The following is a 20,006-nucleotide window of genomic DNA, read 5'->3' as shown; positions in this document are numbered from 1 at the left end:
TAATTTAAGTAATTGAGTATTGAGTGGCATGGTAGACAAGTTGGTGTTCTATTCTTATTGTTTTGTGGGAGACCTCTTTTTCTAAGTAACTCATCTATCATTGATTGCACATGAAAATTCAAGAGAAGTCCGATATTGACTAGATTTTTCTCGACGAAACTATAGATTTACATTTGAAATACGAAGCTTATTGCTACGATAAAACTTACTAAAATAGAGAGGAATTGAGAAATATTGCAAAATGAAGTGAGCACACAATACGATTATTTCTTAATATTCTTTATATGGATGTAGATTTAAAAATTTACACGTCACGGACTGTATTTTTAAATATAATAAAATCAATCAAAATATAATAAAGAAAATGTAATAAATGTAGGAGTGATAAAATTTGGATTTGAGATCTGTTGTCCACATATACATATTTCACACACATCTATGGCGGCTTTCTTCTCAAATAATTCCTCCTTTATTTTTCCAAATTAAAATATATTATCTAATTTTAAGTTTTTTTTTTTATATAAAATTTAGGAATTGAATAAAATCACACACATTTACAATGAATAGTTATGTTTGAAAGCATACAGACATACATTATCTTATCAATGTCGTAATCAAAACAACTATTCAAATTTGTCAAAAAGCAGAGTATGTTTCACTTAATTCAGAATTATACATTACATTATATATATATATACACACACAAAACTTGACTTCCTATATCCTTCTCTTCAACTCCTATTTGCTAACTACTACACATCATTATTGTATTCTTGTGTACTATAATTATTTTATTTGCATGAGAATAAAACAACTCCAATATATCAATAATAATAATAAAAAAATCATTTTTCTTATACCAACTTACGTATATCTTAACTAAGCCATTGTTATATCGAAAAAAAATTTGATTTCTCTTCCCAATTTTGAAAAGTAAAAGCTCCAAAATATTCTCTCTCCTCACTATGTTCATCGGCCCTATCAAGTAAACTCTCGCCGGTGATTTAGCCACCACCACCTTGTCATATTCATAACCCAATTATTCTTTCTTAGTAACAAAAGAAAAAAAAAATCTATAAAAGGACCTGCTTTATCCACACAATCCCTCACCAAAACAAAAGCACACGATGGCTTCCTTGTTCAAAGTTGCCTTCTTTTTGTTTCTGGGGTTGATGGTTAGAGCTTCCCAAGCTCAGCTCTGCCCCACGTTTTACGATGAATCATGCCCCGACGTATCCAACATTGTGCGGGGTGTGGTAAAACAAGCCTTGGCCTTTGACGAACGTGCTGGTGCCAGACTCATTCGACTTCATTTCCACGACTGCTTTGTAAATGTAAATTTTTCATAATGATCAATTTTGTACGTACTACACTAATTAGCAAAGTTATTAATATATAATATGTTTGCTGGTTGAAAATCTTTCAGGGGTGTGATGGGTCGGTTTTACTAGAGGACCAACCTGGTGTAGTGAGTGAGCTTGGCGCCCCTGGAAACGCCAATATTACAGGGTTTAACATTGTTAATAACATCAAAGCTGCAGTTGAAAAGGCTTGTCCCGGTGTTGTTTCATGTGCTGACATCTTAGCCATAGCTTCCGTGGAAGCAGTTAATTTGGTAATTAACTTAATAATTTAACTAAACTATGTCGAAGCTGTGTTACAATAATGTACGTAGTTGACAATTTTTAGTACAGGCAGGAGGACCGTGTTGGGAGGTACAACTAGGAAGAAGAGACAGTAGAAGGGCAAATTTACAAGGCGCAATAGATGGGCTTCCAAGTCCTTTCGAAGATGTTACACAACTTAAACGCAAGTTCGGTAGAGTAGGTCTTGATTCTACTGATCTTGTTGCCTTATCTGGTAAGTATATATACATATATATAATTAAACCCGACGTTTTTGACCATATCATATTTTAAATATATTCTAAAACAAAACACATCAGCTACACTAGTTTAAGTAAAGCCCACATGCATGGCTGCTTCTAATTATTCTTCTCTCATGCATCATCTACATATATACTCATTATTAAGAAAATCATCATGTCAATTCAGGACATTTTTCTTTTTTATTTTATAAAATATTTAAATTTATATTATTCTTACTACTTTGTTTTTAGTAAGTATTTTATAAAAAAAATCAGAAATTGAAAGTGACTCATGTTTTTGTATTCTAACTCATCAGGTCAAGCAAAGAGATTGAAATTATTTTGATTATTCCATTGCATCGTCCTGCGTACTAGCTGTCAATCTCTAGATTTTTGTATGCATGCGTTTTCTTTTTATTAATTCACTTTGTTTTATTTGAACTATGTCTTAATCATACTTTTTTTTTACCGAAATTATGATGACTTTTTTTTGTTGTTTAGGGAATTTTACTGTCTCAATTATTTGAATAATGTGTAAGATGATTAAGATGTATTCAACATTTCCTGAATCGTCATCTGCCACAAATAATTGACCTCTCCATACGCCGCCACCCGTCTAGGGATGGGAACCTTAGCTTTGATTCACCCAATAGAATGAGATATTATGAACATTGATATATGTTTTTTGCTTCCCTCTTGTCGGCCACAGTGTCATGCTACAAAAATTATGATAATAATTATGTGTAAGAAAACAATGGTAAATTAGATCAAAGATAGCAAAATCTATATGATAGAACTTAATTAGTGGCAAATGGTATGATCCATCGTTGATATTAACGTAAATGTAAAAATGTGATGTGACAGGTGCACACACATTTGGGAAATCGAGATGTCGATTTTTCGACCGACGTTTGAACGTTTCAAATCCAGATAACACACTGGACGCGAGGTTTGCACAACAGCTCCGGCGAGCTTGCAGTAGCAGCCGGGACACGTTTGTGAATCTGGATCCCACCACTCCCAACCAGTTCGACAAGAACTACTACACAAACCTTCAGTCCAACATCGGCCTTCTCGGCAGTGACCAAGTCCTTCACTCCACTCCCGGCGAGGACACCGTCGACATCGTCAACGTCTTCGCCGTCAGCCAGCAACAGTTCTTCGACAGCTTCGGCCAGTCCATGATCAACATGGGAAATATCCGACCGTTAACCGGTAACCAAGGAGAAATTAGATCCAATTGCCGAAGGCTGAACTAAAATTAATTAAATTAATGATATCATATATGGTGGTTCCGTTACGGTCAACTCAATTGTATTATAATATCATATCTTGTTTTTATGGTTGCTTTCTATTGTTCAAGGGGAAAAAGTGGGTTTTGATTAAATTTTCTCTTGTGGCTTAAAAAGAGAGAGTGCATGGGGATGCCAAACATATTATATCATTGAGGTATATGTAAAGCTCAAAAACATAGTGTCTATTGTTCTATATATGTTCAATAAAGGTGGTGTCTTTCTATCTTACAAAAATGTGTATCAAACCACGCACAAGCTGCCTTTTTGTTATTATTAAGGGTGAAGTATCGATCGGTCCGAATCAGGTTTTTGACAAAATTATTAAAGTTTCTTCGCCTTGTTTAAATCAATCGATTGACTAATTAGTTGTTTTAGTCGCGAGGGACGACAAAATAGGAGAGGGTGACGTTTGATGGGACAACAAGCGATAATTGAAGCTAAACAATAACGAAAAGAAGTTCAATCAGTTTAGACCGAATTACTTTTGTCTATCAGTTTAGACCAAATTACTTAATTCTGTCTGTCAGTTTAGACCAAATTATTTTTTGTCGGTAGACAAACAAGGTTGATTTTATATGTTAGACAAACATAATTTCCAAACTACTCAAGTGACTTTGATTCAATTGGTCAACATGATACTTTTAGTATGTGATGTTCATCTACAACTAACATCTCCTTAATACCTACTAAATACAAATTTAAATTACTTTTTAGCTTCTCTCTTACATCCAAAGGTAGGAAATTATTTTCTTAGAATAATCTCTTATCATATTTATGGTAGGGTTGAGATTACCTATTGATTAGGATTATTTAGTACATGAAGTAAGTTTCCATTTCTTAGGATACACACGTCTTAATTATTCTTTAGTAAGTTTCAATTATTTCTATCTCTAATGTTTGAAGTTTTCATTTCTTTTTTCATTTAATTTCAACAGAAAATTGAAATATGGAAAAAGCTAAGCAACATTTTAATTAAAATACTGCCATGATGAGGTGTAGCAATTCAATATTTTCACACTTCTAATTTTATAATCATGAGGGGATGATAATCAAGCCAGTGCCATGCATGGCTTGCAATGTTTAGATGTTCCTTCATCTTTCTATTTCACAAATAATTATGCATGAGAAACTATAACCAAGTTAGTGCTTACATTGTTTTCTTGCACATGTTCCTCTTCTTTAAGTTCACTACGTTTTGTTTCTTTTATATCTAACTACTGCTTATTTGAGTTTCAAAAACTTTGGTACTACATTTATTACATAAATATTGAGTTCTTCTTAACCAATTATCAACGATGAGTCTGAGCGTAACTCATGTATTGATGTAAAGGTTTATGACATCTCTTATTTACTTTCTTATCTGTTGGTTCTAATTCCAAACGATAGACATTTTTATTCTATTTGTCATTTCTAATACTATTGACGATCGGCAATTTTGAAATGGAAAATCACATGTTTTATCAATACTTAATATCCCATGAGGTTCAAACAAATATCTAGTAAAAAATCAGTAATATTCCGAGATGGTACATATACAATAATATCACATTGGAAAAATAATGAAACCCCAAAATCTTAGTCATAAAAAAATTAAATGATATAAGATTGTTAATGGGTTAAGAGATAAAACCACATGCTCATGTATGAGTCACTCTAAATTGTATTCGAATAAAAGTAATTGTTACCTAACGAATAAGTGATGTATTTTTTCATGCGTAGGTTTGATGATGAATAACATCAAATTTAATCGTAAACATTATAATATATATATATATATATATATTAAAAAGAATGTGTTTGAAATAAAATTATGAATCTCGTATTGCATCACATATATATATAATAAGCTAGTCAATTTAAAATATCTTCGATAGTTAGATATCCTAACTCGAAACTGTTGAATATTTAAAATATAGAAAGAGATCAAATAATCAAGCCGTCCAATTTTTAATGAAGAAAATAAAAGAGAAATAGCAATGGCAATGTCTCTCTGTCACAAGCCTTATCCACGAATACTGTTGTGAAATGAACATTGATTAATGATGAACTTAATTAGAAAATAATAATGTTGGTGTAGAAAATTAAATGTAGGAGTAATTACACAAATCTGCTAACCGTTCTCTCTTGACTGTCTCTAGTCAATCATGTTAATTTGTTTGGTTCCACAATTCTTATGGATAAAATAAAATTTAATGATGATGATTCCCAAAGAAAGGAGGGAGTGGTAGAGTGTTAGAGTCATTAGTTAAAATGTCAAATCCCATGCATAAATTAATTAATTTGACAATACACCCCCTTTGAAATAATAAGGTCCATTTATTGGACCCACATACTTGTTTGATCTTACCCATTTCTTATTCACCTTTATACCTTCGTTTGGCAATTGGGTGCTTCGATCGGGATCAAGTTTTTCAATATAAGTTTGTGTGATTGTGCATAAATGACTTCGAATGTGATCACTTAAACGGTGAATTTGCCTTTGGTGGTGGAATTCTGTCATAGATATACAACTATAATTAAGAAAGAAATGAAGTGCTAATTAACTCCTTTCTTATCGGAGCTAGAAGATAGTTATGTGTACAGGAGAACAATATGAACCTCCGTTCAGTTTGCATTCGACATTCTGAAAACATGGTGGTAGATGGGTTGACTAAATGGACAACGAACGAGTCTCTTATCTCATTATTTAGTTGTCTAGTTGAAGTTGGATATGCATAATTTATTGAGTATATGAAAACGACGAACACAGATAAGAATGGAGTTGAGTCTTTACATAAATACTTGGAGTCTTTGTCATGGATGAGGACTGAAGGTTGTATGGTTCTGGTTATTTTGTTTTTCAAATTTTCTATTTTGTTATACTGCTTTCCACACAACCCCTTCCAGTCTTATTAATTCCCATGCATCTTTCCAGTACATGAAAAGAGTATTCGTTACTAATTATTAATCATTTTGTAATTTGATGCATAAAGTAGATTTTAATGTTTGGTTAATTTTATTTTCTATATACCAAAAAGTAACTAAACATCTATCTCAAATTTTGTTTCAAAGTATGAAAACGACGAACACAGAGAAAACAAAGACAAATGAAAGTGCATTAGAAGAAAAAATGTGTTTGTACTTCTCTTTATGTGACATTGGAGACATATGTTGACCTAGGCCTAAACTGCCCATGCTCGATCCGATAGGCCAGAAACTCACCCTCCTCATTTGATGAATGAGATATATTATTGTATTTAGGATCGATGTTTAAATTCTTCTTGTTCTACAAGTTAGGTCTTCCCTGAATATAAATGACAATGTGTTTTTCTTCTGGTTTTGGATGTTGATCAACAACAATTATCATTTACGTAATTATATATATAATTCAAAAAAAAAAAAACTTTTTCATAATTGATCAAGCAATATTTTACGATAGACAAGATTACTTTATGTATGTGTGGGATAGAATCCAACTTTTGGTTTTGAGGTTGATACTAGGACGAGTGTAACTAATTAAATTATATGTTTCTTTCTCTCTCTCTCTCTCTCTCATATTTTGATCATTTGGAATTATTCAAGCTCTAATGGTTTTTTTCTAAAAGAAAGTTCATTTTCAAATAATAATAATAATAATAACAATAATTAAAAAGAGGGAACAAAAAGTATCATTTTGATCCGCTTTGTTTGGTTTAGTGAAAAATTAAGGACTTATTTGATAATCTATTTGTTTTCTGTTTTCTACTTTTGAAAATTAGTTCTTAAAAAACATATATATTTGGTAAGTAATTCGTTTTTCTAACAAGAAACTAAAATAAGAAATTTTGGAATCAATCACAAATTGTCATTTGTCATTTAGATGATGTCACATGTCCACGTCAAATTAATTATTTTTGTTCAATTAAATATTATTTTAACTGGGATAAAATTCAATTGAGCCCATGGATCAACTAGGCTTAAGTGCATAAAGGCCCACCAGAGTCAGTTGGAAATTTTTGACTCCATAAGGTGAGAACTCTACCAAGAGCTAGAAGACTCTCCAACTCTTAAAGTCGACTGCCCTCAAAGATTAAAGCTCTTTTGAAGATACAAGCGTAAGCATCCAACCGAGAGAGAATCAAATGATTAAATTCTAAAAATCGAACCATATCGCATCAAATTAACACAAACATAACATCAATACAATTTCAATTCCATGTTTCTCCCGAGATCTCGTGTGAACACTTGCTTTTAAAATTATGAAAGAAAATTAAAAATGAAAAAAAGAAGCTTAATAAAAAACATTTTATTTTTCAAAAACAAAAAACAAAACTAGTTACTAAACATATATGGTTCTCGTTTTTAATAAATAAAGATTTAAGAAAAAAATTTAGAAACAAACAAAAAAACCAAAAACAATAAATTGAAAGGATAACCAAACGAAACCTAAATGTTTCAATAAAACACCAACTATATCACCACCACACCATCTTCTATTATACCTAACCTCAAATAATTCTCCCAAAGTCATTAGGCTTTCCTCTTATATCTTAAGGGCACTATACCATATTTAAAACAATCGCTAACAATATTAAGTATTTTTATAGAGAAAAAACCAATCCAACACTACAAGAAATTTGGCCTTTAATGTCGGTTTAAAACCGACATTAAAGGCCTTTAATGTCACTTGGCGACCGACATCTTTGTGAGCGTTATTAAAGGCCTTTAATGTCGGTTGGGCTTTAATGTCGGTTTATAACCGACATTAAAGGTGTCTTTGATGTCGGTTATAAACCGACATTAAAGACCTTTGATGTCGGTTATAAACCGACATCTTTGAAGGTGTTATTGAAGGTCTTTAATGTCGGTTTATCTTTAATGTCGGTTTATAACCGACATTAAAGCTGTCTTTAATGTCGGTTTATAACCGACATTAAAGATGTCTTTAATGTCGGTTTATAACCGACATTAATGTTGCTTAGTGCACATCTTTAATGTCGTTTTTCCACCGACATTAAAGACACATTTAATGTCGTTTTTCCACCGACATTAAAGACACATTTAATGTCGTTTTTAAAGATTCATTTCATGTCGTATTTATAATAGTTTTTATGACGGCAAAACCGATATTATTTGAGTCGAACTACGTCCGGAAATGTTCGTCATCGTATTGTAAAAAATAAAAAAATTGCTTGCACACTAGCTATAATGCCTACTACTCAATGCACACAATAATACCTAATTCACCTGCAATGCACACAATTATACCTAAAATTCCAGCATACACTTCCAACACTTACATATAGTCACATATCAATAAACACAACTATATTCAATACTATAAGTCCAACTACTCCAAATCCTCCAATATATACACTTATATATAATCACACATATCAAACAACACATCCTACCATCCATGGCAAACCAATAGTAAACACCTACAATGCATAAGATCCAACACTAAAATACAAGCACACTTTTCCACACTTCCATATAGAACTACAACAAATACACATCATCCAACACTTACATATTATAAACACAACTATATTCAACACTATAAGTCCAACTACTCCAAATCCTCCAATATATACATAATCACACATATCAAACAACACATCCTACCATCCATGGCAAACCAATAGTAAACACCTACAATGCATAAGATCCAACACTAAAATACAAGCACACTTTTCCACACTTCCATATAGAACTACAACAAATACACATCATCCAACACTTACATATTATAAACACAACTATATTCAACACTATAAGTCCAACTACTCCAAATCCTCCAATATATACATAATCACACATATCAAACAACACATCCTACCATCCATGGCAAACCAATAGTAAACACCTAAAATGCATAAGATCCAACACTAAAATACAAGCACACTTTTCCACACTTCCATATAGAACTACAACAAATACACATCATCCAACACTTACATATTATAAACACAACTATATTCAACACTATAAGTCCAACTACTCCAAATCCTCCAATATATACATAATCACACATATCAAACAACACATCCTACCATCCATGGCAAACCAATAGTAAACACCTACAATGCATAAGATCCAACACTAAAATACAAGCACACTAACGCCATTAAAGATAATATATAAGATCGTGATTTATAAACACAATAGAAGGTTCCTTCACTAACTAAAGTATAGGTACAAACTAAAGTATAGGTACAAACCATGATAATGCATCTTTTGGATGTTGTAATAGATCATTCACTTCTCTTTTTCTGTCATGCCACGTCAATAATTTTGATGTTTCTTTGCTTCGAAACATTCTTTCAAATCTTGGAATTGGAGAGAAATACCACATGACTTTCACTGGAACATTCTTAACCTCCTTCTTTGAATTTTTAGGAATCTTCCATCTTGACATACCACAAGAGGGGCATACATTTGCATCGGACAGTTCTTTCCTAAACAAGCAACAATCATTCCTACAAGCATGAATCTTCTCGTACTTCATTCCAAGAGTACACAAAATTTTTTTTGCTTCATAAGTAGAAGTAGGGCATTCGTTGGGAGTAGGTAAGATGTCAGAAATTAATTGTAATAACTCAGTGAAACTCTTATCACTCCATCCAAATTTAGCTTTCAAATTATATAACTTTATCAACGTAGATATTTTGGTAAAATTCGTACAATTAGGATATAATGGTTTCTTGGCATCATCTACAACTTCCTCAAAATTTTCTGACTTGTCATTAAAATAATTATGTGCAGCCTCAAACATTCCAATTGTGTCATCAACGTCATCCTCGTCAATTTCTTCTTTTACACTACTAAAGACACTTTCATTGTTTCTATTTATTGGTAGTGATTCACCATGAAAAATCCATTCTTGATAACTCTGATCGATGCCGTTAAAAAACAAGTGATCTCTAATTGTATTCACATCTAAAGTTTTTGCATTCACACACTTTAAACAAGGACATGCCATGACATTCGACGTCTTTGAATGCTTCAACCCATTTTTAATAAACATCTCAACCCCATAAGCATACTCAGATGACGTTCTATTCTTTTGCATCCACGACTTATCCATATTATATAAGATGCAATTTAATCTACAAAAAAAATCGAGAAAATAACGAAACTAAGTAAACTTAAACTGAACCCACATTCCAAAAACTAACAAGTTCTATATAAACCGAAAAGAAACTACAATAATATTAAGCTAAAATTGTTAGTAAAATGATAAGCATAACTCATCTCACACATATTGTTTATAATATTAAGCTCAAAAGTTAAAACTTTAATATTCTCATCTCATATTTTGCAAGAAAATGAAAAACAACTAAATAGTCATAAAATCAATACTGTTTAATTATTTAATATTTTTGTGAGAATATTGAATCTCTATAAGTTAGCTTTTGAATCCTTGAAAGTTTCCGACACCCAAAACTTGAAAGTGAAGAACACCTCAATACTGTTTTGGGCATATTATAGACTTTGGGCTTTGATGGCTTTTGGACCAAGTAAGTTGGACTAATTAGGATATTTTTAGTAGAAGAATTGCATATATGAGAAATTGAATTCTCTGACATTCCAATTACCATTAAACTGAAACATTCAACTTATAGTGTAATAAACCATTAAGATATCGAATTAAAATTAACTATCAATCAATTACTCCTCACTGCACAAAGTCAATAAACAACAATACGTTAAACAATAGGCCATTAGAATTGTAATTGTTGTCTTATGCACCGAATTACAGTCACGATTAAGGTTTCAGGTTTGGATCCAAAAAAGTCAATCGTAGTTGCAGATGGGATTATTATTAATTATTATGATTATTTTCTGAAAAAGAAAATTTATTCAAAAGCTATGGATGGCCACAAACCTCACCGGAGGCGAAAAAGATCCAGTACGAGAGAAGCAAGCCCCACCTACTTTATTAGTAGTAGTCGGATTAAGATTTAGAGTTATGGTCGAGAAAAATTGAATACGATCTCAAGAGGCAATAATACTTTTTTACTATTATTATTCTTACTTTTTACGACTTGATGGAGCAGCATTGAAGCCTATATAGTAAGTTTTTTGTCAGAATAAGAATGCATCAAAGTAAGGAAAACTGCTAACAAAATCGACAAGCAGGAGCTGCCATTAACCATCCCTTCACTTTTTAACTGACATGTCTTTTTCATTTTATTTTTCCCAAAAAATAAAAAAGGAAAAGGGGGGAAGATAAGCATTTCAAAAATTAAAATTATAGATATTACAAGATGATGATAATATATGGAGAGATAATGAATTTACAAATCATAGTGATGTCCCTTTCATCCTAATCTTTCTACTTCAGAGGTGTTAAACTTAAACCCTATGCTCTTGAAGTCAGATTATATATTCCTAAGAGTAATTAAAAAATCTAGAGATTAAAAATTTTCATTCAATTTAAATAAAAAAAAATATTAAATAATTCGATTACAAGTTTTGTAAATTTCAACATTGAAATGTGTGTTTAATGTGCTATTTTATAGTAAAAGTAAAGGAAGAAGACCAGAATATTCTCACAAAACAATATGAATTTTATGAAATTATAACAGAAGGAACATAAACTACTCCAGGCAGGTCAATACAAACTATACAACTACTCTGATCTTCATATGAATGGAAACGATAAAGAAAGAAAATGCTAGAATGATTATCTAGTTTAATTGACTAATCAAAACTAGAAAGAACCTCACTGATCTTAATATGAAGAGGAAAGATCAAGAAAGAAAATACTAGAATGATTACCTAGTTTAATAGACTAATTAAAACTAGAAAGAACCGTTTCTCAAGCAAAAATAACCACAGATTTGACTTAAAATCTTCAAAGAGGCAGCAATGCAATTACAGATTTCTAGTATTCTATTGATATTTGAACAAAGAATGGTGAAAAACTACAATAATTAATGGTAGCAAACAAATATATCAACTAAACTAACGATGCACACAATAAATTTGAGATAGCCATTGATGTTTTCAAGAGTCAATTGATTACATGATTCCATCATTCCAATCCGTTGAGAAGAATGCATTCCATAATTTCTAAAGAAGATATTTCTGCTCAGCCTACCTAAACTAATGATCGATTGTCCAATACAATGATGCGGAAAATTAGCAGAATATAAAACCTGTCCCTTTAAAATGGTAAAACGTTCAAGACTAAAGGTAAAATACCCAAAAGAATACCCGTAGACTAAAAAATTCCAGGACAAAATAGAACCAAATATGTCAACCAAATCAACATCAATATTAAACCATCACTTAACAGTTACATCATGGCAAGAAACTTTAGTTGTAAGTCTAACAAGTTGGGAGCAAAAAGTGGTTAGATTTTCACCACTCCTTGAATAGCACCGAAAAGTATTCCAAATATGAAACTTTTTCTTGTAACATGCAGAAATATGTTTCTCTGATGAGTAAATACAGAAATATATCCAGACTACTGAATTTAACATCAAAAAGTGTTTGTGGCTGTAGTTAAACTCCACCAAAATCACACACAACGCCATTAAAGACCAAAGAAGGGTAATTAAAAATAAAAACATCCCATGAAAGAGACTGAAATTTCTCCTCTCCTACATGAAATCACTTACAGAAAGGTGAAAGAGACTGAGAGACAAGTTTGCTCACAGAATTGCCCACTAACTTCATCACAAAATTGATAGTTTTCCTAATCTCCCTATCTCTGACGATATATTCATTTCTAACTATGGCTAATGTCCATTCATCTTCAATTAATCTACATTATAATCCCTAATTGATTACTATATAAAGTGGGTATAGAGTACTGTACCTTGGAGTCTTTGTCCCTGTTTCTTTCCAAATGCTTTCTAATCGAGACAACCTTCTTAATCAAATGGTAAAGATCCTCAGGAATCTCCGGAGCAAGCCCTTTTGATAGTAATAAGAAAACACACATTCAATTACCACAACAGCTCAAACCTAAAACTAATACATTGTTAATCTTCCATATATATCCTGGTAACAGCTAAAACCTAAAACTAATACATTAAAATTTCGAATTGATGAACAAGAATGAACAAGTACAATACATTAAAACATGCTAAAAACCCCAAATTAAAATCGCGACCACTTGAAAGAAGATGGAAATTTTACCGTCGCATGTGAGAGGGAGAATGAGAATGTGAGAGGATATTTTTTGTGAACGCGGACGAATTTGATTCCAAGGGTGGCCGAACCTGGTTGCTGGTTGCTGTGAACGCGGACGAGCGGATGAGTTTCTTTAGAAGGAGAGAAATGCGGCCGAATTTGATTCCAAGGGTGGGCGAACAGAACGATTGGAGAAGATAAAAATGGTATCAGCGATAGAAATGGTGGCGTCGATGAAAATGGTGGCGTTGATCGGAGAAGAAATGGATGGGAATCGTTCGGAGAAGAAATGGATGGGAATCGTTCGGAGAAGACGAGAGGGAATGTCGAATGTGATTTCGTATAGCAGCAGACGGTCGAAAAGGTAAAGTAAGAGAGAGAAATGTTATTTTTTCCACAAAAAAAAATTATTAAAAAAAAAAATTAAATGGACCTTTAATGTCGGTGGAAAACCGACATTAAAGTATCTAAATTTATTCAAAAAATAAAAATATTAAAACTAAAATTTAAATGGACCTTTAATGTCGGTTTTCAAAATGGCGGACCTTTAATGTCGCTTTAAAACCGACATTAAAGCTTTGTCTTTAATGTCGGTGGAGAACCGACATTAAAGATCCGCTTTTTCAAAACCGACACCAATGGTCTTTTTTCTTTTTTCCCAAGCGACATTAAAGGCTATATTTGTTCTAGTGCAATTACTTGTAAATTTACCCATTAAAAGTTAGTGAAAATATTATTGAATACAAATCCACGAAAATTTTCCAAAATTTAACAAAAACGCTATTATCATCCGTGCTTGATTTAATATCAAACATAAGGAACAAAAAATAAATTACGTTCTTATATAATATAATCACCTAGACACAGTGACATTTAATTAATCAACTTTTATCCACGTGCGTGTAGTTAAAATTCTTACAAGTATGTTATATTTAATTATAATTATAAATATTCGTCATCGATATTCTAATTGACTTGACGAAAGAATAAATGTAACTACAATTTTCAATCATAGGATTCAAATTTCTATTATTTTTCATTCATCGCATCTCTTTTCGTTATAGTATTTACTATTTTCTACGTATCCAATTCAACCCGATCGAATGGTTTTTAAAAATATATCTATAAATTTAGAATATTCGGTAAGTATCGAGAGAGATAAAACAATAATAGAGAGAAAAGGGTCCCATTATATCTATCCATTTAGCCCACCAATCACGTGGATTACAATTCTAGAAAAAGCTTTTTGATGTAAACTCAAAAGATACTTCAATTTCTTAGTCCAAATTAGCGGTTTGGAGAATTATATTTTAAAATATATATATACTATAGATATCAATCACTATATTGTTTGAAGTGTTTATGTCAATCACTATTGTAAAGAAAAATCAAATGTCCATTTCCCTCAAACCAAGAATGGTAGGGTATAACACTGTAACTATTAGGTGACTCTTCGTTTTAGAATCTAGAGCCAGTGAAGAAGATGAATATGTCGCTCCATAGCCATCTCCTCTGACTAATCACAATGTTATGTGCATTTTAAGTTGAATCAATTTTTATGCAGGTCACAGTTTTAATCGTATCGAACTTTTATTTTTGTGAAATATATCCTTTTTCTTTCCTCTATGTCATTGAAGGGATATGGCATGGGTTCGAATACGACAAAGTATTGCCATAAAAGAAAAAAAGAAATAGTTGTTTTTTAGATTGCACCACTAGAAGAATTTTGGCCTTTAATGTCGGTTTAAAACCGACATTAAAGGCCTTTAATGTCACTTGGCAACCGACATCTTTGTGAGCGTTATTAAAGGCCTTTAATGTCGGGTGGGCTTTAATGTCGGTTTAAAAACGACATTAAAGGCCTCTTTAATGTCGGGTTAAAAACGACATTAAAGGCCTTTAATGTCAGTTTTCAACCGACATCTTTGATGGTGTTATTGATGCCCTTTGATGTCGGTTGGGCTTTAATGTCGGTTTAAAAACGACATTAAAGGCCTCTTTAATGTCGGTTTGTCAGTTTTCAACTGACATCTTTGATAGTGTTATTGAAGCCCTTTAATGTCGGTTGAACTTTGATGTTGGTTTAAAACCGACATTAAAGCCTAGTTTTTGGATTCATTTTTACAAATTTATTTTTATTTAATTGTCACATTATTGTCCTATAGACCGACATTGGATCAATGTAGATAAATATGTTTTTCACACGCCAACAAATCAATGAAATTCATATTAAGTTAGAAACTATAATATTTGTCTTTTATACACAAAATAAAATCTTAATATTATGTATTTTTTCGGTGTTATTTAATATATTCTATATATTGTAGAGTTCTTTACCTTCTACAATAGTACATGAAAAAATATTCTAATACAAGAATTAAATAATTAAAAATCCTAAATGCCTTCTCAGTCTTCAATTTTCAACGGTCGCTTGGCAATCTCTGCACAATCGCTTAGCTTTCAACCCGATATGACTTCAATTATCTATAAACAATATCCAAATAAACCATTTATATAGAATAACAAAGTTGTTTGAAGTACTAAAATTGCAGAGAAGGATGAAAAGTTTTTAAGATTTTATATCCACCCCAATCCACATAACTCTCTTTAGTCTACCTCAGCCATCAGGCTTTCCTAAATCTCTTCAATCTATTATTAGAAATATTCCATAGATGCAATCATATACAATCCTTTTCGCAAATAAAAAAAAAACATTTTATGTGGCAACCTATGAAGTCTTGTAATTGATTAGCTCATAATATTGCCCGCCAAATGAATAATCAACATTTTTTTACATAACATTATTATGAAAACCAATATCAATCTATAAAGAAATAAGCAACATCAACACAATAAGTTGAAAAGTAAAGCGATCAATGAGACTGTAAGCATGAAACAACTTGAAATGGCTTTTAAGGACCCAAGCATTATAGATATATTATTTGCTTCTAGAGAATATTTGCCAAATTTTCACTCAAGAGTTAATAAAATAGTATGTGAAGCAAAGGAAACTAACAAACTTCTAAGCTCAAAGTTCATTACTGATAAAGAACGTCATAAATCATTTTTCTGTTTAATGAGAATTAGAAAAAAGAACACAAACAATACTGACCTTTGAAGAGAAGTATAAGATTTCGTGTCGACACGGCGGTTTACAACAACCCCCCCCCCCCCAAATACCTTGGGATTAATAATGAAGATTTTTCCTTTTGGAATTCCAACTTTAAGGTAGCTAAATTCATCCGTGTCCCTGTTTCCAAACCCAGCATAAAATGGATTGTAATCTGGAGGAAATAGTTCTCGAATCCTCTAGAAGTTACAAAAGCAGACTATGAGCCATCTTATTCAGAAGTCAGTACACATGTAAACGTATGATATTCAAAATTTCTAAGTTGAGGAATTGTATCCTGAAAAATGCTTAATATCCAAGTAAAAATACATTTTTAACAGTCATGCATCGAAACTGCAGCTCATCAAAGTATACTTGTGAGAATGAAGAATGTAAAATTTGTATAAATTTCAATATCAAAGAAAAATATCAACAAAGATAGAAGGAAAACTAACCTCCAAGCAGGCAATCTTGAACTCATGAGGAGCCCGCCGAATAACTGTGAAGGAGGAATTGAGCTCAAAGGTATTATTCACAAATCCAAGCATGCCTAGCCTATTTATATGTTTATCGCATTATTCTTCAAATTATGCTTACAACCCATTCTCCACAATTAGCTAGGAAAACTTCAGCACCCCAAAGCTAGAATTAGGAGATGGGTTTTTTTTACCAGAAAGCTTAATTTTAAGATTTTTCCAGGGAAAACAACCTATTCACTCACCCAATGCTAACTTCCTCCTTCCACAATCCTTCTATTTATAACCAAACCCCATAACCACCGCCTACCTAATTATTAATATACACTTATAATATCTCTAATTGCATTCCTATCACTAACCTTTTGGTATATTCATGGCATATGTGAAAAACTAACTAGCATCCTACTGAGAGTAAAGGTTCATTCTACAATTACACTGTTGTTATTATGTCACAACAGATCTTGTTGCCTCCCAATGTTAGGCTAGATACTAGGAACAATCTTGAGATGGACACTTGATCCAATACAGTTCCTAACTTTATTCACATTTCAACTATCCAGAAATTCAACTTGCAATCCTATTTTAAACTAAGTATAGAATATCTTATTATTCAGACAAACATATACCAATTCCATAACATGGTCTGTCTACATGCATGTACTGTATGGCATTGAAAGGTTCACAAGCAATAAACTCTCAAGTTAGCTTAAACTCTCACACCAACGGACAAGAATTACATTGGTAGAAGAATCAATAGACACACAAAGGAAGCCGCGGAAATCCTATAGAAATCCCATCCATATTTTTTCATTGATAACGAGAAATAGAGAATATGGGTGATGAAAAAGAGGAAAGTAATAACTAAGTAGTTGTCCAACCTTTTCTCATAAAGACGAGCTGAGACAAGGCTAGCAAAAGTCTCAGGCTTCATGTCCCTCTCTTCACGAAGTTGGTACAGTTTGTGCTGATAAACAAGCCGTTGATACCTTCATTTCAAGGGCAGGAGGTAAGCAATGACAAATTAGACCAAAACAAACAAATCCACCAACAGAAACATACAGTGTCTGAGCATCGGTACCAAGCCCCGAAAGGCCAAGAAATAGCTTATCATGAATCCTGTAAATTTTCTGGAAATCTGTGGCAATAGTCTGCAACTGAACACCAAGTCTACGATCACTGGCAATGGCAAAGCAATTCTTCCCCACCATCGCAACTACAGCACTTCCATTAACCACAGACCCCTCTGGTAAAGCCTTCCCATCCTGCATTGGTAAAAACCAGGAAAGATCAATCGTGGATACTAAGTCAAGAATTTAAGCTCTAAATAGTGAATACATTACTTGCTTAAGGTTGAAAAGAAATTGGCGGGTGTGATACGCCTGAGAAATTGATCGTGCACTGAGAAAAAGCAATTGGTACCCATTTTCCTAAAAATATATAAAATAAAGTAAACTAAATTAAATTAAATTAAACTGGGAGAGTTCATTGCATCATAGTTCATTACATTTGATCGTCCAACTGATGAGGACGAGATGAAAACATACCTTAATAGCAGAAAATAAATTTGTGACACCTGTTTGTGACCAATCCATTCCAACAAAGGGCATGAATTGACCCAGAACATCCGACCTAAGAAAGTGACAAAAGAGGAAAAAGTAAAAAAAGTGAGCACGAGAGATAGGAAAAAAAGAAGAAGAAAAAAAGGTAAATATTTATTTAAATCCCCCTAGATAACTTCATTTTTAGAATTTGATTAAGAATTCAAGTGTTTCTTTAATAAAGTTGATAGTCCAGCTTGGAACATGAGAGGAAACAAGCATGAATTTCAAATTCAGAAAACTAAAAACCAAATCATCATCAAATGGAGTTTAAGCTATTTATTGCACAAGAACATTGGGCAAAACATTAAAGAACTCCATTGACTGAAAAGCTAACGCTACAAATTAAACTTCTAATTTTTTATAAACTAACTTATTTGGACTTTTAAGTTAGTATTAATTACCTTTGAAAATTCATTAGAATTATAGCCTACTGGATCAAAATAGTTATATTGTTAATTAGAACTTACAAGAAAGTATGATTAGCAAGTTGAATCAAGGCCTTCACCGCGAAGTGATCGGAGTCCGCCATGGCGACCAAAGCAGGAATAACTCCAAGATCCACAATTAGCTTTCTAACCTTCGAGTTACCGCTCTCTTTTTTAATCAACCTCTCAATTTCCTTCGCGACTCTCTCTTTCTCATCTCCGTCGCCGAAGTGAAGGCTCTTCACTGTCCTCTGCAACACAGAGGAGGAGGAGGCGGCCAGCTGATCATCGTCATCAACAATACTGTATTGATGTCCACACCCCACGTGCGAACACAGCCTAAGCCCATTCCCGAGCGACCCCCCACGTGCCTCGAACCATTTCGCTAAAAACTGACTTGCTGGATGAGCCTCCGGTGCCGGGATATTGCAACCGAAATCGCTCAACAACGGACATCCCGAGCCGATAACGTGCCGATGGTGAGGAGGGTGAGTGTTCCACGTGAGGCACGAGCGCGATGCGGTAACGGAAGAAGCTTGAGAAAGGAAGAAAGTGATGAGAAAGTGATGAGATTGATCAGAGAAGAAAGTGATGAGATTGAGAAAGGAAGAAAGGGAAGAAAGTTGAGAGAAAACCTTTCTTTCGTAGGGTTTGGTAGAGAAGAAAGGAGAAAAGAGAGGGTTTGGTAGAGAAGAAAGGAGAAAAGAGTAAAGTAAGAGAGAGAAAAATTCAACTTTTTACAAAATTAGAAAAATAAAAAAGACTTTTAATGTCGGTTCTAAAAAACATGATGTTTAATGTCGGTTTTAAACCGACATTAAAGATAAAGCTTTAATGTCGGTTTAAAACCGACATTAAACATCCGCTTTTTGAAAACCGACATTAAAGCCCATTTTTCATTTTTTCCACCCGACATTAAAGGCCAGATTTGTTGTAGTGCACGTCACAAATGTAAAAGAATTTGTAGATATGACAAGGTTTAGATTTGATTCTCGAAGTTTATTAGTGAAATACCACAAAGTTATAAACGATCGCGTCCTATCATCAATAAATTTTACTATATTTGTAATTCTTTATAAAAATATCAACTTTTGAGAGAAACATGAGATTAAGTGTTGGTGAG

The 20,006-nt window shown here is 32.7% G+C and overlaps 2 protein-coding genes across 2 annotated transcripts; one reads left to right on the top strand and one right to left on the bottom strand.

Annotated features, from left to right (window-relative positions):
• Positions 1-829: 829 nt before the first annotated feature.
• LOC103491563 (peroxidase 2) lies at positions 830-3,396 on the top strand. Its single transcript, XM_008451556.2, has 4 exons — positions 830-1,334; positions 1,427-1,615; positions 1,695-1,860; positions 2,732-3,396. Exons 1-4 carry the CDS (start codon positions 1,128-1,130, stop codon positions 3,124-3,126), a joined length of 957 nt encoding a protein of 318 aa, XP_008449778.1. The 5' UTR covers positions 830-1,127; the 3' UTR covers positions 3,127-3,396.
• A 13,078-nt stretch (positions 3,397-16,474) lies between these two features.
• Positions 16,475-19,523, bottom strand: LOC127149472 (proteasome subunit beta type-3-like). Its single transcript, XM_051085038.1, has 7 exons — positions 18,926-19,523; positions 18,402-18,486; positions 18,198-18,284; positions 17,917-18,119; positions 17,736-17,843; positions 16,834-16,877; positions 16,475-16,578 (listed from the first exon to the last, which is right to left on the bottom strand). Exons 1-6 carry the CDS (start codon positions 18,985-18,987, stop codon positions 16,856-16,858), a joined length of 567 nt encoding a protein of 188 aa, XP_050940995.1. The 5' UTR covers positions 18,988-19,523; the 3' UTR covers positions 16,475-16,578; positions 16,834-16,855.
• Between the last annotated feature and the right edge of the window lie 483 nt (positions 19,524-20,006).

Source organism: Cucumis melo, chromosome 5, assembly GCF_025177605.1.
Source record: "Cucumis melo cultivar AY chromosome 5, USDA_Cmelo_AY_1.0, whole genome shotgun sequence".
Classification (NCBI taxonomy): domain Eukaryota; kingdom Viridiplantae; phylum Streptophyta; class Magnoliopsida; order Cucurbitales; family Cucurbitaceae; genus Cucumis; species Cucumis melo.
The sequence above is the reverse complement of the archived record's forward strand: the minus strand, read 5'-3'. Positions and strand labels throughout refer to the sequence as shown.

Bases quoted from the DNA above. Each gene is read 5' to 3' on its own strand.
- LOC103491563 (XM_008451556.2), top strand. From the start codon at position 1,128: ATGGCTTCCTTGTTCAAAGTTGCCTTCTTTTTGTTTCTGGGGTTGATG. The intron at 1,616-1,694 runs GTAATTAACTTA...TTTTTAGTACAG, and splicing joins CCGTGGAAGCAGTTAATTTG to GCAGGAGGACCGTGTTGGGA. The intron at 1,861-2,731 runs GTAAGTATATAT...GTGATGTGACAG, and splicing joins TGATCTTGTTGCCTTATCTG to GTGCACACACATTTGGGAAA.
- LOC127149472 (XM_051085038.1), bottom strand. From the start codon at position 18,987: ATGGCGGACTCCGATCACTTCGCGGTGAAGGCCTTGATTCAACTTGCT. The intron at 18,487-18,925 runs GTAAGTTCTAAT...TCACTTTCTTAG, and splicing joins CTTGCTAATCATACTTTCTT to GTCGGATGTTCTGGGTCAAT. The intron at 16,878-17,735 runs GTTGGACAACTA...CCTCCTTCACAG, and splicing joins GCTCGTCTTTATGAGAAAAG to TTATTCGGCGGGCTCCTCAT.